Here is a 23,070-nt window from a genome sequence, read left to right on the forward strand (position 1 = left end):
TTTTAGGTATCAACTTGAATATTTCTTCTAACTTTTAGGGTATAATTTTACATCTGTAATGCCCAAATCTGGGTCATCCTTGTTTTCTAGGTTGACGGTTCAACATTTTTTAGCCCTCATTTAGCAGTGAAAATAGCCTCCTTAAGTCAACCATTCATAGTATTTATTCACAGAGCTACTCTATTGTCGATTAATTACAGGTAAAAGATCAACATTTGCATACCCATACACGCTCATCGTTAGCCTAGAAGAGATAGAAGCCAGACCCGACAGCAAGAACTTGAATAAACATAACTAGCCCAACCAATAAAGAACATCTCTTTATTCCTTCAGTTGAACCTTACAATACAAGCAGCAAATCAACCATCAATATAGACAGTGTCCTTTGTACATAACCACAACCCAACAAGACATATTTATTCACGTCTCAAACAATCTTGACATCACAAACGGATCAAACAGTGTATAATCTTACATATTTATGGTCACCACTAGAGGAGATTCACCCGTGTCGACAACAAATGTCTTGTAGATTTTCTTAGGCTTGGTGACAATTAACACATTGTAAGTTCCATGAAAACCTCTAAATCTGAATTCTCCTTGATCATCAATGGGCCCATGAGAATGGGACAACCATTCTTGCTTAAGATCAAGGTACCTCTGTCCAGCTACGTTAATGCTACCTTCTGCATCAACCAAGTGTGCATTATCACGACTCATAAATAGCTCCCAGAATCCCCACAACATGACACCCTCCACGGTAGGATGGGCAAATGCTTCACGAAGCATAACCTCCAAATCATCGGCTCTAACATATTCATTCGTGGACGTGACATCAAGTTCTGTGAACCAGATTGGAAGACCAAGTATTCCCAATTTATCCAAAGCCGAAGAGATGATGGGTCCGACAGGATTATCTATATGTCCTTGTATTCCAATCCCTCCCACGGGTGCACCTTGTTCTTGAAAATCGAGGATATGTTCAATGTACTTCTCTGGAGAAGATCTAGTATCGCAACCATCCTCGACATGATAATCGTTCACAAAAAGAGTAGCAGATGGGTCAAGCTGGTTTGCAGTCTTGAACATGTAGGATCTGATATCTTTGCCAAGTCTGTCTTGGTAGAAAGATCCATGAAGCATCTCATTGTTTACGTCATAGTGTCTAAACTTACCTTTATACCGTGTCAGAAGACCTGTCAGACGATTCTGAACTGCTGTAGTCAGGTCATTTTTGTTCAAAGATTTGATCCAAGATTGGACAGTGTATTCTACTTCCCAAAATATACAATGTCCTCTGACATCGATATTGTGGCTCTTACAGAAGTCCAGGAGATCGTCTGCATCCTTGTAGTTGAAGTTGCCCTGTTGTGCCTCCGTCCAATACCATTTCAACTCATTCCCGAACACGGCCCAGTTGAAATTTTTTACAAAGAAACTGACGAAGTCTTCATTGTCTATGTTTGTCCTACTGATACAAGACCCAAAGGGGAAACTGTTTTGTGTTTGTTTGATTATCACAGGCGTGCCAGACAAACTACTGGCGCTCGATCCGGAGAACTTTAGGATGACATCACGTTTACGTATCTGTGAGGCAGAAAAGAAGAAATAGTTTAAAACCATAACTGGGTTTTAAAGAAATTCAAAACGTTGGAAAGGATTCCAGTGGCCCCATACAAAACCTCGTCTCTTGCCAGTTGACTAGGTGAGTTAAACAAGAGTCAGGATCCAGAACGGTGTTCCATTCCTATAGCATTGGAATGGTGTCTACGTGGCATTTTTGGGTAGGAGTTTAAGACACATTGGGCTCCTAACCAAGCCATTTTTCCATATGGCACGCAGTCCAATGTGTTTGTTTCCCAAAAACATGTGCCATGTAGAAACTGTATTTTGCTATTGGAACAGGACACCGTTCAGGATCCTGACTCATTCAACAAATCATGAATTTTACATAAATATAAATATTCAATAAAAGTAGAAATACCTTATCAGTCTGCCTCTTTAAATGTTTAAATCTTGCTTGCCTGTCGACTGGGAAAATTTGAACTCCAGCAACCATTAAGTCTACACCTGGAGAAGGACCTTGAAGATAAACCATAACTTTGGATGGTTGTTTCTCGATTCTAAACGATCCACCAATTTCATGCCACCTGTCATCACCAACTTCAACTTGGCCACCATTGACCCACTGACCATCCACACTAACTGCAATATTTACGTTCTGAGGACCACTTGCACCAGCACCAATATGAACCCAAGCAGAAATTTGGTATGTCAAGTAGAGTTTCAGTTTATCCGTGATTATCTGAGCTGGGCCCATCCAGGTTTGTGTGCGATTGGTAACACGGATAAAACGGCCACTAAGAGGTTCATGAGGTCCAAGGGAATCTCTTGCCATTGGAGGAAGTAAATGAGGTGAACCAGTACTGACACTCAAAGTACATTGTCCAAGACCAAACCACCCGTTGAGACCATCATTCAGATTGCTGTTCTCAATTATATTAACTCCAAAAGAAACATTCTACAAAAAAAAAAAAAAGGGAACAACACTTTGTATCTTAAGAATATTAAGAATACACTTCGAGCAAAGCTTGCATAATAATTTAAAGACCAAAAAAATTATCGTAGAAGATATAAAATTCCCAAATATTGAATCACTTTTTTGCATTTAAAAGATGTATAATGTACAGAAACTAACCTCAATAACTGGTGGTGGGGAAGGAGGGAGCTTTCTGGCATGTTTTACCATTAAACTATTGACAAGAATGTCAGTTCCTGGAGGTGGCCCTTCTAAATAAATGACTACTTTTGATGGAGCACTATTCAGAAGGAATTTTCCCTGCAACTGTACCCAATCCTTATCCGTTGCCTGCAAACTTCAGAAGAAACCAGATTTGTTTCAGTAATTTGAGAAAAAACAAGGGTAACGTTGATAATAAGTGTAATGAAGGGAAAGCATTAACATAAAAAGATAAGGGTAAAATAGTTTTGTGTTATATATAACTAGAGTTCGCTTGTGCCTACGGCACAGGAATCCTCTTTGGGTTAAGGGAGTAAAAGCATGAAATAAAATTTGGAGGGGTATTATTAAACAATTCTGAGGTTAAGGAGTAAAAGATAAAAGAAAACAATAATGTAAATTAAATAGGTAAAAGAGGAAACATAGCAAAGTTAGAGGGGGTGAAGAGGGAAGGAAATAAAGTGGGACCAACAGAAAAGGGGTGGATGGGATGTTTATCCCCCATAAATGTAGCAATGGTGGGACCCACCATTGTGTTTTATTATATAGCTAGAGTTCACCCGTGCTGTAGTATTTTATTATATAGATGTTATGGAAATGTAAAATAAAATATTTGAGATGGGCATGAGGATTAGTGAAGGAAACTAACTTGGCAATGCCTATGTACTGCTCGCGTTGGTTCGGTATTTGGACCCACAATGTTGCTCGAACATCTGCACTCGTGACATTGTTCCCAAATATCCGAACAACTGCAGTGACTTCGTAAGCTAGCTTCCGCTGAACCCTTCCAGTGATCTCCTGTTGAATCCCGTTCCAGCTCTGAGTGCGTTCCGTTGCAGAAGCAAAGAACTTTCCAGATAATGGAACTATTTTCCCATCACCCATTGAGTTGTGTAAGGCAATCTTGCATCCCCGTCCAGACCAATTATTAATCCCATCTTCAAACTGAGGATTCAGTATTATGTTCTCTTCTCCATCAGTGAAACACCTCTGGTTCGTAGTCTTTCCACACAAAAAGGGGACATAACGGTATCATTAATTGACTGACAAATTGAGATGGTCTAAAGAATAAAAGTGTTGCAGAGACTAGAGAAATACACTAAGATGAAAAAAAGAATTGAAAGATTATAAACATGCCCCAGGCTTGCCAAATAACTTGAACTCTTACCTTATTTTCATATATACACTACATTGTGTCAATAAGAACATTTACAATTTCCCATTAATTTAACAAATTGAAATGAAATAAAGAATAGAAGTGTTGCAGAGACCATAGAGATATCCAATAAAAAGAAAGAAAGAACCATTAATATTTCAAATGATTGCAAACAAATGCTAAAAAGTTATTGGAGGCTGTAATCATCTAAAATTTATACAAATTTTTTTTTTCCAAATAACTCAAACTCTACCGTATCTTCATATATATATACTAATACTACATTGTATCAATAAGAACATTCACAATTTCCCATTTATTTAATAAATGTCTAACTTTAAACTAGATCAAACTAGAAAATAAAATAAAATGTACCTCGTATTCATTGAAACTGGAAGAAGAGACAACAACAGAATCTATGAGCAGATCTACACCAGGTGAAGGCCCTTCCAAATAGAATACAATCCTACTGGGCATTGTTTCCAATGAGAAGGTGCCTTCCAACTTCTCCCATCGATCATTGGACACAGAAGCTCTGCAACCATCACATGCCATCAGCCTGATTCCTAGAATAAGTTATTATAATGAAAAATAGGAGATTTTATTACCTCCCAACAAACAAGTAATTAATTGATGAATTTTGGTATTCTAGTTTCAATGTGGCTTGAACTCCTCCTTGTCCCTGAAGGGCCCCCAACACTTTAACACAGGCAGATACTTTGTAAGTGGAACCTGGTGAAACTCTGGTTGTGATATCTTGTTCTAATCCTTGCCAGCACTCCTTGCGATTCGTAATAACAGCGTAATTTCCTCCTATGTTCGCTGATACTCCTTCAAGGTAACCCAACTCTCCGGAAACCACAAACCCATCACAGCTATTGAGGTGCCAAGATTGCAGCCCCCCGGAGAAATTGTGGTTCAAGATAATGTTGTTGGTGAGCTTGCTCTATTGATTCAACAAGAACTTAGCAAAACTTTAAATTGAAAATAATGAAGACACATACAGGAAATTTAAAAAAACTATAATTTCAAAAGAGAAAGATCTGTAGGTACCTGTCAACATTAGCACATGCAAATGGCATTGCTCAAGCTTAATATCATCCAATTCTCAATATTTCCCATGGAAGAAAAGGATGGAATGGATTTCATTTTTGCAAACTACAGATCTTTAAAAACAACCCATCTAATAATATGGGATAAATATTGAAGGGCCTGGAATCTAGAAAATAATAAATGCTTCTTAGGGATCAGATGCTTATATTTTCATTCAAAATGTCCTATTTTCGTAAGTCTGAGTCTACAAACCCATACCAGTTCATAATTCCAAACTCAATGCTCACCATAAGAACTAATTTGTTTGTCAATCATTTGGGTGTTTAGTAATTCTGCTCGCCACACCCATTTATGTTTCATACATTGAAACCTGCATTTTAGAATACTTAGGTAGCTCTGTTTGCAAATCAGTTTTTCAGTTTGGTTCTCCAAATTTCCAGGTTCTATATTAGACACCAAGTGGCCTACCAAAACTGCTTATATGTTTCAAAAACACTGAAAGCTCAGATAACACGTAAAACTATACAGAACATTTTACCCAAAAAAGGAACACCCACAAACAGCCTGATACCAGAATATATAAATATAAAAAAGAGCCCAAGAGATAAGAAGAAAAATAAGATAGAGGAGAAACTGACCTCAGAATTACTGTTGTTGGCATTGCTTGGCCATGGGTTTTCCTTAATTTTCTCTTTGGATTCCTAATATAATCAAAGAACAAATATTTTACAAGAGAAATTTTAAATGGGTATCAATATTTCTAAGCACTGCGAAAAAATGCTCAAAGGTTATATTGCAGGCGGTAATCATCTAAACTTTATACAAATTTATTTATAGGTCACTTGAACTCTACCAGTATTTTCAATCTATATACTGCATTTTATCAATAAGAACAGTCAAAATATCCCATTAATTTAACAAAGATCTTACTTAAAAGACAATCAAGCTCGAAAAGAAAATAAGATATACCTCATATTCTTTGAGACTCGAAGAAGACACCACAACAGAATCTATGAGCATATCTACACCGGGTGAAGGCCCTTCCAAATAGAATACAATCCTACTTGGCATCGTTTCCAATGAGAACGAGCCTTCCAACTTCTCCCATCGATCCTTGGACACAGAAACTCTGCAACCATCAATTTCCATGAGCCCAATTCCTATACATAAGTCATCATAATGGAAAATAGGAAATTCTATTACCTCCCGACAGACAAGTAATTAATTGATGAATTTTGGTATTCTAGTTTCAGTGTGGCTTGAACTCCTTCTTGTCCCTGAAGAGCCCCCGACACTCTAACAAATGTAGATGCTTTGTAAGTGGAACCCGGTGAAACTCTGGTTGTGATATCTTGTTCCAAGCCTTGCCAGCAGTCCTTACGATTCGTAATAACAGCATAATTACTTCCCGAGTTCGCTGAAACTCCTTCAAGGTAACCTGACTCTTCTGAAACTACATAACCATCACAGCAATTCAAGTGCCAAGATTGTAACCCTCCAGAGAAGTCATGGTTTAGGATGATGTTGGCGGGGTTGCTCTGTTGTCAGAAAGAAAAAAAAAATTAGCAAAACTTAAAATAGAAAAGGATGAAGATTAAAAATTAAATAAATAAACATGCTTGTCTTGACTTGTGATTGGGTACCAGTCAAGACTCACTACTTCCTATTGAAGAAGAATATGGAACAAGTTTTGTTGGGAAAACTACAGTACTTTAAGAAAGAATCGTCAAAGACCAATGGGAAAATATTTATGGCCCCTAAATCTAGAAAAGAAAAGAAAAAAGGCTTCTTCAGGATCGCACGCTTGAAAAATCTTTATGTCCTTCCCACAAATTCTCTTTTCTCCTATTTTTGATAGTCTGAGTCTACACATCCATCCCAATTCATAATTCCCACTCAATACGGACCATTATAACTACTTTGTTTATAGTTCATTCAGGTAGTTCATAATTCACCGGGAGTTCATCACACCCAATTTATGTTCCCTTGGATTGAAACATGCAATCCGGGACAATGAGATAGCTCGGTTTTCTATTCGATTTTTTCAGTTTGGTTCTCTAATTTCCCAGTTGTATACTAGACCCAAATTTTCCTAGCAAAACTGCTAATATGCTTCAGAAAATAATAAAAATTTGAAAAATGAAAAACTCAGATAACCCATAACACCACACATAAACAAGTACCCAAAAAGGGAATTTTTTTACTTATGTATCCTCACAACCGAATATTCTTTACCTAACAATTAAGAAAGAAGTGCAACTTACCTCGGAGTTACTATTGTTGGCACTGCTTGACTGTGGGTTCTCCATAGTTATTCCTCTGGATTCCTAATGTAATCCAAGATTTAAAAGACAAAACAAACAGTCCATGAGAATTTTTAAAGGAGTATCAACATTGTCAGAAGAAATGAGAGGAATAGGGAGAAACGTGTTCTCGAAATGGGTATCAAAACTTTAAAACTGCTAATATGTTGAAAAAAGTAACCCAAAAAATATTAAGAAAAACCCTCTCTGCAATTCACCAACACAACCAAATATTCTGATCGAGAAAAGAAAAAAAAAAAAAAAAAGTCCCTAACAAGAGAAACGAACATCAGAGTTACTTTTGTTGGCCCTTCTTGAATGTGGATCACCATAGTTTTTTCTCTTGATTCTTAATGTAATCAAATATCTAAGAACAGACAGTTTATGTGAGAAATTTTAAATGGGTACCAACATTATGAGCAGAAATGAGAGGGAGAGAAGAAGGATTACTTGCAAATGTTCCTTATGGGTTGGATGTTTGTTGGAAATTCGACCCGTGAAGCAGCAGTTCGAGAGCCGCCTCATTTATAGTGTTGAAATCTGAAGTGAACTCTACGAAAAGCGCGGGACCAACAAGACCAACCCAAACTTCCTCAAAAGTAGAAACAAAGGTTTGTTTTCATGACTGCTTCTTTTCTCAAGTTTTGTTATTGGGCAAACAAAAAATTCTAAATAACTTTAACAACTTTCACAATCTGTCAAACTAACTTGTTTGATATCTCTTACTTTGCCTTGCAGCTTTGGCTAACCCCTTCCTGCCCTTGCAATTGAAGGTTTTGGTTTTTTTTATTTTAAATTTATTGTATTGTGATTTAGACATGCTTCTCAATGGTTTTTTTTTTTTTTTTTTGATCGGGACATGTTTCTCAATGTTTTGGTTAATATTTAATATACCCTTAAATTTTCAAACTAATGACATACCTTTGACCTTGTGTCATAGACTAGTAAAAATGATTTAAATGCCCTCATCTTCAAATTGTAGTCAAAAGCTCTTAATTTATTTATTTTTATTATCATCAACTTCTTTTGGGTAAAAAAAATTTACCTTATGATTCTATATACTTCAAAAGAATGAGACATGAATTTTAAAATAGAAGATGATGAAAATTTGGATAGAAAAATCAAGGTTTTCTACAATAGATTAAGGTGAGGTAGAATGATAAATTGAAGATGAGGTTCAATAGATTAAAGGTAATTTACCATATAGATTAAAGAGCTTGAAGACGATTGATTTTGGAAGAAAAATTAACCATTTTTTGTTATAGTTGATAATGAGGGTTGTTAGGTCATTTTTCAATATATTAGTATATAAGAGAAAAGTAAGGTCAAGTGTGGTATGTCACCGACTTGAAAAACACATAGGTATCTCCAATGCTTCCCCATACTAAAATTTCCTTATAAACCTTCTCTTCCTACGTATGGAGAGCTTTTTAGTCCCTTACACTCCTCAAGATGTGTGTCGTTCTTTGATGTTGAGCTCGATCTTGATCTTTCGGTATTTTCTTCATGTTGGATGTGTAGACACCCGAATTTGAGCGGGCCCTCGACGCAAGATGCCCCAAAAATCAAAAAATCGGAACGGGCTCCAAAGCCCAAACCTTCAAAATACAATGCATTTTCAATTAATAAATGTCCGAGGCTGCACACGTGGCCCATGGGTCCGCGCACCTCACCACTCTCCCACCCTCCTAAATTCAACCCAATACTATTCTACCTAAATCCAATCCATCCCAAAACCCAATCCAATCCATCCCCAAAACCCAATCCATCATAAACCCAATTCCACCTAAACCCAATCCATCATAAACCCAATCCAACCTAAGCCCAACTCATAACCTAAGCCCAACTCAATACCCAAACCCAATCCAACCTATCAATCTCATCAAACCAATCACCAACTCAATACAAAAAATGACACATGTCATCACACCCTTCCCCCTCCCTCATCTAATCAACCAACTCCATCACTTCCCTCCAAAAATCAAATCAACCCATAATCCTACCCTAACCTAACCTATTACCCATCATCTCATCATCATCAACCAACTCCATCACTTCCCTCCAAAAATCAACTCAACCCATAACTCTACCCTAACCTAACCTATTCCCCATCCTCTCATCATCAACAACCAACAACTCAACCCATACCCTATACACCCTAACCTATTCCCCATTCTTTAACAACCCACATCATAACCCATATCTCCCACACATCAAACCATCACTTTTCCTTAAAACACTCCCACAAAATCACCTCAACCCATACCTCCCACCATCACCCCCATACTCTTCTCTCTAATCAACCAACTACCATCACCAATCAACCAATCTCTTCATCTCTCCATTTGCCACATGTCATCATCCCTTCAATCCTCTCAAAATCAAACCAATCACTACTCATCTCTCTAAATCAAACACCATACCTCTTCAACCATCTCAACACTCCTTCTCCAAACAACTCCCTTACACCACCATTCCTCCCATCAACCATCACTCATCTCACCCCACCAAACACTCTACCCAAATGGATTTGGGTAAGATCCAAACCATTTGGGTTAAAACACAACCCATTTTCCTCATTACAAAACTACCCTTATTTCTCCCTCAAATTTCATACCCCTCTCCTCTCAAACCCATGCCATTATCCATTATTCTCTTCATTCACCCCATTATACCCTCAAAATACTTCTCCAACCTCTATAAAAATCCCTTCATTCTCCCCTCACCACAACTAATGAAAATTTGACAAAAAATCCTCTAAAAAAAAACATCTCTCTACTCTACTCTACTCTCAACACCTCACTCTCAACTCAACTCAATCTTCTACAACCTCAAGCAAGTCCAAGTCAACTCAAGGGAAAACATACTTGAAGATCAAGATTGGGACAAGGTGGGTTCAACAAAAGGAACACCCCCTCCACATCCCCTCTTCTACTTTCCCCCTTTCCTACACACTTGCACACACCCCATGGGTTAAATCACCAAAGGGCCCCTTCTTCATAAGGGTGCCCTTAATGATTGAAACCAACATTAAAAGTCCCTCACACTTGAGGGCACACATCGGATTTTTCTTCAATTTTATTTTATTTTTATTTTAAAATACCGAATCCGAGGTTACCACGTTACGTGGATGGAGTAGGGTGCCTAACACCTTCCCTACTCCATAAATGGACCCCCTTACCTTTGAATCAAGGTTGGACCAAATATGTACCCTATCCATACGAGAGTCATCAACATGTCAAAATGCCATGTTTTTCAAAGAAAAACAATTTCGGGTGACCATTCACACCCCTTTCCGAAAATGAATGGTGGCGACTCCAAAACACCCCAAAGTGGAGGGATGTTTTCGAAAATATTGAAAATCCCGTGTCCACAGCTTGGCGACTCCACTGGGGAGTACACACTAGTGGGTCCGATCCTCTTCCTTGATTCGGTTATTTCAAAAAAAAAAAAAAGGAGTTTGTTTTCTTTTTGTGTTATTTCTTTTGGTTTATCTACTAACGCGTTTGCTTTGTTTCTTTTTTTTTATTTCACAAGTTTCACATTGGATGGTTGTAATATTTATTTACATATGCTTTTATTTTATTTTTATTTTGGAGCAAAGAATGTAAGGATGGATACGATTCAAAAAAAAAAATGCACGCACATGCACATGCGATTCACACCCCTATGCATAAGCCACCCCCCTCCTCTTTCAATTTCTAACCCCGGATGCCGGTACTCTCAAGCCCCCGAGATCGCTATTTTGGGTGGCTGGGAGGAGAACATCCACCCCATTCACCAACCTAAGACATGTACACTTCGGTGTACATCGAGGTTTGAAGAATGGGTAGCCGAAAAATCACCTACAAACCGCATGCGTCGAAGCGTAATTAATAGAAAAAGGACACTAAGGCTTACAAAACTAATTTCGTATCCATCCCATGTTCATATGTGATGTATTTTTTTTTAAGCCCGCGAAGGCAAGTTGTATAGATTTTTAGGATTTTTATTTTTTTTCTCATTTATATGTCCCCCTAGGTAAAAGGGGGAAATCTGTTTTTTTTTCATGTCATCATAGGCATAAAAAAAAGTGACATTTTTGTGGCCCAAGCCAAAAAACAGAGGCTATGTGCCTCAAAATCCAGAAAAACATGGCCAAAATGGGATGAGGATAAAAAACAGAGCAAGGTTGGAAGGCCAGAAAAGGTTCTGGTCCGTGCTTAAAGCACGGACTCAAGAAATATTGTCAAGTCCGTGCTTATAAAACGGACTGGGCAAATTTTCTTAGGTCCGTGCATGAAGCACGGACCAGTGAAAGAAAAAATATATTTTTGATGTTCTGGTCCGTACTTGAAGCACGGACCAGCCAAAAAGTGTTGGGTCCGTGCATGAAGAACGGACCCAAAAAAAAAAAAAAAATTTTGATATTTTGGTCCGTACTTGAAGCACGGACCAGCCAAAAAGTCTTAGGTCCGTACTTGAAAAACGGACCCTAAAAAAAAAAAAAAAAATTTTGTTTTTGGTCATTTCGTTCCTTACGTCAGTCTTAACAACTTTTCTTCTTGAAGTTTTTTTAGTTTTGAGTTTTAAAGCTTGAAAATGATCAAATGATTCACTTTATTATAAAACTCAAGGCCTACCACTCATAATTGATCCCACTCCAAACGGATTTTGCCCAACGCGGCTCACTATCGATCTCGATCATAACCAAACTTGTCCTTCATGAAGTATTCATTCCAAACTGGGTCCACGACCCAGATCCATGTCCAACTGGGTCCACGACCCAGATCCACTCAACTGGGTCCACGACCCAGATCCATATCAAACTGGGTCCACGACCCAGATCCATGTCCAACTGGGTCTGGGTCCACGACCCAGATCCAATCCAACTGGGTCCACGACCCAGATCCACTTCAACTGGGTCCACGACCCAGATCCATGTCAACTGGGCACGACCCAGATCCAAACCAACTGGGTCCACGACCCAGACCCATTTCCAACTGGGTCCACGACCCAGATCCATATCAAACTGGGTCCACGACCCAGATCCATGTCCAACTGGGTCTGGGTCCACGACCCAGATCCACTTCAATTGGGTCCACGACCCAGATCCATTTCAATTGGGCACGACCCAGATCCAATCCAACTGGGTCCGACCCAGATCTATTTCAACCAGATCTATGACCCATATCGAATTAACAAAGATAACAACAGATCAATCAATTCAAATACATGCAACTTTCTCACAAAAAAAAAAAAAGAAGAGATTTCGGAAAGTACCAATTGCAGTCCTTGATCAAAGTCGGTGCCTAGAAAGATCTTACCCTGTTGATACGAGGGGGATAGACTACGTCTATTCAGGGAACAAGGTGATTTAAGAGTGTCATTGTGCGCCACCTCTTCCTTGGAGATCGGCCTGGCCGGCGATGATTTCATAGAACTGAATTGGAGGCTACCAAAAACTATGGGTTATTTTAACTCGATTTATCTCAGAAAACTAATCTTCAAAATGTTTTCCCGACTCCGTGTCGATGCCAGCTCCGTGCTGATGTAATCTCTTTTCAAAATGTTCTCCCGACTCCGTGTCGATGCCAGTTCCGTGCTGAAATAATTTCTTTTCAACTGTTTTACCGACTCAGTGTCGATGCCAGCTCCGTGCTGAAGTAATTTCTTTTCAAAATGCTTTATCGACTCCGTGTCGATGCCAGCTCCGTGCTGATGACATTTCTTTTTCAAAATGTTTTACCAACTCCGTGTCGATGCCAGCTCCGTGCTGAGAAAATCTTTTTTTCAAAATGCTTTACCGACTCCGTGTCGATGCCAGCTCCGTGCTGATTCCTTTTCAAACTGTTCTACCGACTCCGTGTCGATGCCAGCTCCATGCTGATGTAATTTCTTTTCAAAATGTTTTACCGACTCCGTGTCGATGCCAGCTCCGTGCTGAAATAATTTCTTTTCAAAATGTTCTACCGACTCCGTGTCGATGCCAGCTCCGTGCTGATGAAATTTCTTTTCAAAATGTTTTACCGACTCCGCGTCAATGCCAGCTCCATGCTGATGCAACTTCTTTTCAAAATACCTTACCGACTCCTTGTCGATGCCAGCTCCGTGCTGATGTAAGTTCCTTACCGACTCCGTGTCGATGCCAGCTCCGCGCTGATGTAATTTCGTTTCAAACTGTTTTACCGACCCCGTATCGATGCCAGCTTCATGCTGATGTAATTATTTTCTCTCAAAAATAACCCAGCTCCGCGCTGACGAACTATGTTTTCTTTTTTGAATACCATCCCATGATAATTACCGGACCTAATAAACATCATACATTTCCCTTTTCGTAAGTAAGATAGTAACACTTGGTCTTCTGTACCCACAGGTGGCCAAACGAAAAAAGTACAAACACCCTGATTAGCCTCCATACTTTCTCCGATCATCTTCATAAACTATGAGTAACTCAGATGAACCACAACCTGCGACAAATGAACTGGCCGAAGCTAATGCAATGATAGCAAAGCTGTTAGAAACAACGAAAAGGCAGGAACAAATCTTGGCGGCTGTCTTGAGTAGCACCAATTTTCTGCAAGCACAGGCAACTCAGCATCAAGCATCCAGGTCAAACCCCGAATCCCCTGAGCAAATACGACCAGAACAACAAACCACCCCACCTCCTACTGTGCCAATATATCAGGGTCCTCCGCTTTATATACCACAGAACCCACCACCTCCCGTGATGATCCCAGATGACGAGTGTGACTTTAGGGCTCCTGAAGCTAAGAGTGCTACTGACGACAAAATGGCCCGACAGATTGAATCTCTCCAAGAGGAAATGCGACGGATGAAAGGCACAAATACTCTGGGAGGAACAAAATTCAGGGACCTATGCTTCTATCCCAACGCACAGCTGCCGGCCAAGTTTAAATGCCCGGAATTTGAGAAATATAATGGTGTTGGGTGTCCTCTGTCACACCTCAAATTGTATTGCGGATCAATGTGCCAATACGGCGAGGATGACAGACTGCTGGTACATTTTTCCAAAGAAGCTTGACAAGACCGGCTCTCAAGTGGTTCTCAGGATTGGACCATACACTCATCAAGAGTTGGCAGGACTTGGCTGAAATGTTCTGGCACAATTACCGGTTCAATACAGATGTGGGTCTGGATCGAAATGATATGGCTAAGATGACGAGGAAACACAAGGAAACAGTGAAAGAATATGCCCAGAGATGGCGGGAGTCCGCTTCACAAGTACGGCCCGCAATGACCGAACATGAGATGAACACTACGTTTATCTCAACACTGGGGCATGCCTTTTACACTCATTTGGTTGGACACACTACAGGCACATTCTCGAATTTAGTTCAAGTGGCAGACCGGGTCGAGGACGGGATCCGAACCGGTCTAATATTTGACTTTACAGCCTTGAGTGCAGCAGCGGGGACCTCGGCACAAAAGAAATCAGTGCCTTTTGTCAAAAAGAAAGAGGAAAGCCAGGTCAATAATGTACAACCCAGCCAACCTCTCATCATTCAAGCACCAGCTCAGCGGCCACAGGCACCTCAAGCCCCTTGGGCGCCAGTACCTCGAGCTGCTTGGGCTCCAGCACCGCAGAATCCCTTCCGGATGGTTCCTCCACAAGCCATACCAGCACAACCAGTACAGCAGTATGGGCAGAATCAACAAGCCAGACCGAACAGGGTTAATAGAGTGTTTACTAGGCTACCCATGACATTATCTGAGTTACTGCCAATCTTGCTTAAGGGTGAGTATCTTGCAAAACGTCCGCCAAATCCTGAGGCTGTCAAGGGGCCAGGGTACAACCCCAATTTATTCTGTGAATTTCATATGGGTGCACCGGGGCACTTTACGGATCAATGCTGGCAACTCAAACATCAGGTACAGAACTTGATTGATAAGAAGGCTCTTATCCTGGATGGGCCTCCCAACCCACCCCAACAACAGAATATCAATCAGAACCCCCTACCTACCCACAATGAAGGGGGAAGTGGACACAGGGTAAATGTCATTTATAAGGAACTCGATTTCAATCCGTCTGTCTTGATAGCACCTGTCGGGTCCAAAATCAGGGTACATTTAACTCAGGGACCAGAAGCGCCAACAGTCAGTACAATCAACCATTATACGACAAATTCATCCCAAAATTCATTACCACCACTCAGATTGGCCGACCTCACCATCCATCCCACTCACCAAAATGCCGCTACCCGACCACCTTTGGTCATACCTTATGGATCACCCCATCGTCAAAGTTCGACTCGACCCCTTCTTGTCATACCACCATATCCACAAGGATCAACTCGACCCCCCCTCCATATACCATACACTTCATCTCCACGTCTACCACTCGTCATCCCATACACTACATCGACTCCACCAATTTCCACTAGCACTACATCCAAATCACCACCACCTCCTCTCATTCTCAATATGAAACCCGATCCACCCCCCATAACCATACACTCACCTAAACCATTCCCATATAGCTCCGATCAGGCAATTCCTTGGAGCTATGAGACTACCATCACCACGACCGCCGGGGTCGAAACAATGAAGAAAGCAATGGTGGCTGATATCAGCCGTATAACCAGGGCGGGAAAGTGCTAGAAATTGTCAGAAAATGGGGTGAAAATCAGGGAAGAAAGCAAAGAGACGGCAGAAGAGGTGACCAACGAAGACAAAAGAAAAGCAAAAGGGAAAGGCAAGTTGTATAAGGATGAGAAGATGGAAGAAAAGGTAAAAGTGGCAGACAAAGAAGCCACAGACTTTATTAAGCTCATCCTCAAGAGAGAGCATAACATAGTAGACAGATTGAACAAGCAGCCAGCCCAAGTCAGCATCCTAGGACTAATACAAAAATCGGAAGAGCACCAAGAGGCATTGTTGAAAGTCCTAGGGGGATCACATGTGCCTTCGACCACGACACCGGCGCAGTTAGAGCAAACGGTCAGCCAGATCATGGCCTCTAATCCTATTATCTTCATAGAAAATGAGTTTACACCTGAAGGAACGGGGCACGTCGAGCCACTAAACATTATGGTCATATGCAAGGGCATGATGGTCGCCAGGGTGCTGATTGACAACGGCTCAGCGCTTAATGTTTGTCCACTTGAGACCTTCCGAAAGCTGAACGCCGATTGGTCGCATGTGAAACCCAATAACAAGGTCGTCCGAGGCTTCGATAGTTCGAGAAGGGACTCGCTGGGCGAAGTAGACCTACCAATCACAATAAGCCCATGTACGTTCGAAGTAACGTTCGAGGTCATGGAGATACCAACTACATTCAACTTACTATTGGGTAGACCATGGATCCATACTGCCGGGGCTGTGCCTTCCTCGTTGCACCAAAGAGTCAAATTTATCATGGGGCAGAGGATGATATCAGTACTGGCAGAGAACCTTATTCCAGCTGGAGAGCCCCAGACGTGCCTTTCATTGATATCGAAATGACAAAGGACAAGGCACTCTACCATTCGTACCAATTCGCGGCTGTCAACCACATCGAGAAGGGAAAGGAGAAGGTAAAGGCAAAGCTATCGAGAGCGAACCTTATGGTTGGTCGGGTCATGAAAAGGGGAGGTTACCGGCCCAAGCAAGGGTTGGGACCAGGGGGAAGAGGAAGAGCTACACCAGTCGAAGCAAGCAAATATACTCCTTATTTTGGTCTAGGGTTCAAGCCCACAAAGAAGGATATAGCAGAAATGAAAGAAAAGAAAAAAGAACTTCGACTAGCAAGAAAGCAAAATCGAGAATCGAATGTTTGGAACCCGGGCTGAGTCCTTCACATTAGTGTCAGCTTCTCAAAGTCCCATATCAGACCCGACAACTTATCAGAACCACCACGGGCAAAAAGGGTAAAAACGGTAAATACCGCACCACTGCACTTTCAAGAAGACTCAATCGTCGAGTCCCAATCATCCTTCGTAGAAGGCATTGATGTTTTGTTCAATGGGGATTCTGAGGAAAGTCCATCGGAGACCGCTCCAAAATCCATCGAAGTAGAAATCATTACCAGCCAAGGGAACAAATCACATTTTCCCACCGGCATTGACTGGGCATCAGTCGTCATCCCACCGAGTTTGGGAGGGACTGTGGCCCAACCTGACAACAACAAAGATCAATCGGAGATCATGGTTATCTCCAAACCACCAACCAAATCACCCAACAAATCACTCTCACATCTCATCCGTCCCCTCAGAGAAGGGGAAATTCTGAACAATTGGGAAGAGTTCCTTCTAACCCTTGAGGCTACTATAGCCTCCAAAAAAAAAAACGCCGTTAGGCAACATCAGTTTGCCCGAGGATCATAACGAGCCCTCGTCCTCGGGTAAAGACTGTTTTGAGGGCTTCCTATCTTTACTAATGCATGATTGTTCTTCTTATTTCAGATGTCCGGAAAATAGCACTCAAAAATCAAAAAAATCAAAAAGTCTTCAAAAACCAAAAAAATCAAAAAGTCTACAAAAAACAAAAAAATTAAAAAGTTTTCAAAATCTCAAAAAAATAGATATATTCCAAAAACCAAAAAAAGAGTTTTCTCAGAATTTAAGGGGTTTGTCTCAATCGGATGGACCTTTGGACAGAACAGAATATGAAAAAGATGAGTATGACTTCGATCTCGAACTCGACTTCGATCTCATGGGAATTGAGGAAGAGTCTGAGGACGAAGTGGAATACCCTCCTAAAGAAATCAAGGACCTGTTAAAACGACATGAAAAAGGTGTTCAGCCAAACATTGAGGATACAGACTCGGTCAATCTCGGCACTGAAGATGACCCACGTGTTGTGAAAATCGGAGCCTTGTTAACCCCTCAGCAGAAAGAAGAAATGATTGAACTGTTGCGTAACTATCAAGATATCTTCGCCTGGTCCTACAAAGATATGCCTGGTTTAGACACGGATCTTGTTGTTCATAAGTTACCGATCGCACCTGGGAGCAAGCCGATCAAACAAAAGTTGAGAAGACTCAAGCCAGAATGGACACTCAAAGTCAAAGACGAAGTGATGAAACAGTTTCAAGCATGATTTCTCGCAGTCTCCACGTACCCCGAATGGCTAGCCAATGTCGTTCCGATACCAAAGAAGGATGGGAAAGTAAGAATGTGTGTCGACTATCGGGATCTGAACAGAGCCAGCCCTAAGGATGATTTTCCACTACCTCACATCGACACTCTAGTCGATAGTACAGCAGGGCATGGTATGTTCTCATTCATGGACGGGTTCTCCAGGTACAATCAGATAAAAATGGCAGAGGAAGACCAAGAAAAGACAACATTCATTACACCCTGGGGCACTTTTCATTACAAAGTCATGCCGTTTGGGCTTAAAAACGCAACGCGCAATGACGGCTTTATTCCACGACATGATCCATAAAGAAATGGAAGTCTACGTAGATGATATGATCGCTAAATCGGGCATAAAAGAAGACCATCTTGTAAATCTGAAAAAGTTGTTCGACAGGCTAAGGAAATACAGCTTAAGGCTCAATCCAGCAAAGTGTGTCTTTGGGGCAACATTAGGCAAACTATTGGGCTTCATCGTTAGTAAAAGAGGCATTGAGATAGATCCAGCAAAGACCAAATACATTCTTGAAATGAAAGCACCGGTATCAGAAAAGGATGTCTGAGCATTTCTAGGTAGAATACAATATATCAGCAGATTCATCGCACAACTCACACCTATCTGTGAACCAGTATTTAAGCTACTCAGAAAATATATGCCGAAAGCATGGAACGAAGACTTTCAAGAAGCCTTCGACAAGATAAAGAAATATCTGCTCAATCCACCAGTTTTGGTTCCTCCTACGCTAGGACGACCCTTACTGATGTCCATCTCGGTGCAAGAAACGTCTATGGGCTGTGTACTGGGGCAACACGATGAGTTAGGCAGAAAAGAGCAAGCCATTTACTATCTCAGCAAAAAGTTCACTGATTATGAGGCAAAGTATTCGGCACTCGAGAAGACTTGCTGCGCATTGGTCTGGGCATCTCAACGACTACGCCATTACCTCATCAGTTACTCGACCATGCTCATTGCTCGAATGGATCCGCTCAAGTATCTCTTCAAGAAACCAGCACTAACAGGTCGTACTGCAAAATGACAATTACTATTATCTGAGTTCGACATCACCTATGTCACTCAAAAGGCCATCAAGGGACAAGCCATCGCCGACCACTTAGCCGAGCATCCATTGCCTGATTACGAACCATTGAAGACAAACTTTCCTGACGAAGCCATATTGTTCACTGAGATTGAGGGATGATGAAGAAGAACCAGGTTGGAAAATGTATTTCACGACAGCAAGCAGCAAATCAAAAAGGAAACGGAATAGGGGCAGTCTTGATCAAACCGGATGGGTCTCACGTGCCAATTGCAATTAGACTAAAGTTCCAATGTTCTAACAACGAGGCTGAATATGAAGCATGCATAGCAGGGTTGAAAGCGGCACTGGATCTCGAGGTAGATGAGATCGATGTTTTCGGAGATTCAAGCTTAGTGGTCTATCAGACGACTGGAGAATGGAAGACTCGAGAACAAAGATTGATCCCTTACCATGAGTATCTAGAGGAACTAAGCTCACGCTTCGATAGAATCTCATTCACTTATATGCCGAGAGCCAAGAATCAATTTGCTGATGCACTAGCAACGCTCGCTTCTATGATCAGTATCTCAAAGGACTTAGTCATTGACCCTATTGAGATTGGACTTCAAGACGAGCCAGCTTACTGCCTACCCGTAGAAGTTGAAGAATCTGAAGAAAAGCCATGGTATTCAGACATCAAAGCCTATCTCGAAGATCGAACTCTCCCATCAGACGCAATGTCTAACGATCGAAGGACTATCCAGAAGCTAGCAGGCCAATTCTTCATGAGCAATGGCATTCTGTACAAGAAATCACATCATGAAGTATTACTCCGATGTGTGGCAGAAATAGAAGCAAAACGACTGATCGAAACCGTACATGGTGGAGTCTGCGGACGTCACATGAATGGTCACATGCTTGCTAAGAAGATCATGAGAATGAGATATTACTGGACAACAATGGAAAGTGATTGCTATCAACATGTCCATAAATGCCATCTCTGCCAGATTTATGCCAATAAGATCAACGCGCTACCTTCAGAGTTGCACAATATGACTACTCCTTGGCCCTTCTCACTTTGGGGCATGGACGTTATTGGATAGATTTCGCCAAAAGCTTCAAATGGGTACCGCTTCATCCTAGTCGCTATCGATTACTTTACGAAATGGGTAGAAGCAGCTTCTTATGCAAATGTCACCAAGAGCACTGTTCTGAAGTTTGTTAAGAACAATATCATCTGCAGATACGGACTCCCTAGTGGTTTGGTAACCGACAACGCCAAGAATTTCAAGAATAGAGACATGATCAAGATGTGCGAAGACTTCCAAATCACTCATCACAACTCTGTACCGTATAGACCCAAAATGAACGGAGCAGTTGAAGCTGCCAACAAAAACATCAAAAGAATCATCGAGAAAATGACAGTCACTTACAAGGATTGGCACGATATGTTGCCTTTCGCCCTTCACGCTTATCGGACTTCATTTCGAACCTCAACTGGGGCAACTCCGTACTCATTGGTGTATGGAATGGAAGCAGTCTTACCCGTCGAGGTTGAGATTCCCTCCCTCCGAATCTTAAAAGAAGCAGAGTTGGAGGAAACAGAATGGGTTCAAGCCCGATTTGATCAACTAAATCTGATGAGGAAAAACGTCTCGCAGCTATTTGTCATGGCCAAATCTATCAGAGACGAATCGCACGGGCCTACAACAAGAAAGTCAAACCTCGAATTTTCTCACCAGGAGACCTCGTCTTGAAAAAATCTTACCAATACAAGAAGATGCTAGGGGAAAATTCAGACCAAATTACGAGGGACCATTCATTGTGCAGAAGGTAATGACGGGAGGAGCTTTGATCCTTACAGAGATGGACGGACAAGTCTTCCCTCAACCGATCAATGCTGACACCGTTAAAAAATACTACGCTTGAGATCTGATCCTGAGATGACAAAATGCCATCTTTACTATCCCAAACAAACTATCTAACCCTAGTCAACCCCTTTGAGCCATCACATTCATTTCTTAACCTAAGACTGGGGCAAGTCAACATATTTAAAAAAAAAAAAAAAAAAAAAAAAAAAAAAACGAAAAGAAAAAGAGACCAAGAAAAGAAAAGAAAATCAAAAAGTCAAAGTACTCCTGGCCCGCATGAGGATAAACTGTGAACGGCTAAAATACAAAAAAAAAAAATCAAAAAATTCAAAAACTCGGACACTTGATCTGAGTTCGACCCAAATCTCCAGCCTAAACAAGTTCGAGAGACGCTGGGAGGAGACATAGATCACCTTTTCGAAACAAAAATAGACGAACCTCAAGTCTAACCCACTCTAAACGAACCTACCTTAACCTTTTTGTACCTTTCCACTACACTCAGTCTTAGCCAACACTTCGTCCCATCAAAAGTCCTTTCGGATCAGGGAATGTTCTAAAGCATCATAATGACGGTGGCAGCACCAATGATCTGGCAGCTTGATCCGGACCTCAAGTCTTATTAGTCGTTGGAAGACGCGAGAGGGGAGTCCAGATCGGATATTCAAAAAAAAAGAGTATTCGAAGTGTAGAGTAATTGATCTCGCGGCTCAACTTGAGTTGCCGAGCCACGAACAGTCGTCAGCAAACTCGAGAGGGGAATCTAGATCCGTTACTCGAGAAAGAGTGCCACTACAAGAGTAGAGTCGCCGATCTCGCAGCTCAACTTGAGTCACCAAGCCACAAAGACACAGAGGCTCCAAATAAGATTTGTAATGAATAAATCTAAAAGAAATACAAGCATAGTCTGAAAGGGCATAGTAAAAACCTGAAAGGGCACTATGAGTAAAAGAATCAAACTATGGCAAGATCAAAGCCACCGGCACGATGAAAACCCAAAAAGGCATCGATGAGCAAAAATGTGGAAACCGGGTCTGGTGAAAACCGTAACTGGCACCAGGGGCAATAAGGGGACAAACAAAAAACATATACAAAACAAAAAACAAAACAAAAAAACAAAAAAAAAAACAAAAAAAAAAAGAGAACTCCTGGCCCGCATGGTATAAAAACTGTGAACGGCAAAAATTTCCCAGAATCCTAAGTCTCATTGCTCGATCGATATTCACCCAGTACTGGGGCACTGGGGATGACTCTAAGAAGACCTGAGAACTGCTGACATCTATATCCTCCGTAGTTGGCAAAAATACCAATCATCGAGATGATAACAAAGGTTTTTCGAAAATCTTCATATTTTGGATCTACAATATCTATTCGACAAAGACAAATTACCAAAAATTCAAATGTTTTCAAAACTACTATTTTGGCCGATGACGAAAAATCTAGGACTTATTCAAACATCATGTTTTCAAAGCAATAGATTACACCTGAGGCCAAGTAAGTAAAAAACTATTTTTCCTTCCATTTCAAAAGTTTCACGTTACATTTTGTAAACACAAAACGACAAAAAAAAAAACAAAAAAAAAAAATGGTGCCAATCACACATCTCGTCGAGAAATGAAGAAAGAATCGAGTCTTTCTTCTAAGGCGCGAATGCGGGCAGCTTGTCCCATCATTACCACCTCAGCGTCGGAAGCATCACGACTCACCAAGTAAGATGCAAAGGCATCAAAACAGGGACCTTGATGATGAGTGTCTCCAAACACTCAATTATACGCACATTTTCTGGATATTTATCTTGATTTTTGTACCTATTTCTCTATATTAAGATAATAATCATGATAAGCCTCAAACCACCACGTTGCATGTTAATTCGG

The 23,070-nt window shown here is 41.0% G+C and overlaps 1 protein-coding gene across 3 annotated transcripts in view; it reads right to left on the bottom strand.

The window, feature by feature from the left end:
• Positions 1-307: 307 nt before the first annotated feature.
• RXF12 (glycosyl hydrolase family 10 protein / carbohydrate-binding domain-containing protein) overlaps positions 308-23,070 on the bottom strand; it is a 26,775-nt gene continuing 4,012 nt past the window's right edge. Inside the window, exons 1-11 of one of the 3 annotated variants that reach the window (XM_086440649.1) lie at positions 7,703-8,011; positions 7,214-7,276; positions 6,153-6,487; positions 5,919-6,078; positions 5,588-5,650; positions 4,505-4,842; positions 4,272-4,431; positions 3,390-3,742; positions 2,699-2,876; positions 1,985-2,521; positions 308-1,587 (exon numbers count right to left, since the gene is read on the bottom strand). In XM_086440649.1, coding sequence (XP_086296775.1) covers positions 472-1,587; positions 1,985-2,521; positions 2,699-2,876; positions 3,390-3,742; positions 4,272-4,431; positions 4,505-4,842; positions 5,588-5,650; positions 5,919-6,078; positions 6,153-6,487; positions 7,214-7,276; positions 7,703-7,777 — 3,378 coding nt within the window. In that variant the 5' untranslated portion in view covers positions 7,778-8,011 and the 3' untranslated portion in view covers positions 308-471. Of the gene's footprint in view, positions 1,588-1,984; positions 2,522-2,698; positions 2,877-3,389; positions 3,743-4,271; positions 4,432-4,504; positions 4,843-5,587; positions 5,651-5,918; positions 6,079-6,152; positions 6,488-7,213; positions 7,277-7,540; positions 7,673-7,702; positions 8,012-23,070 lie in introns of those variants that run through there. The other 2 variants (XM_086440651.1, XM_086440650.1) reach the window with 2 other exon arrangements.

Source organism: Akebia trifoliata, chromosome 4 (assembly GCF_017979445.1).
Source record: "Akebia trifoliata isolate Shusen 1 chromosome 4, ASM1797944v1, whole genome shotgun sequence".
NCBI classification, from domain to species: domain Eukaryota; kingdom Viridiplantae; phylum Streptophyta; class Magnoliopsida; order Ranunculales; family Lardizabalaceae; genus Akebia; species Akebia trifoliata.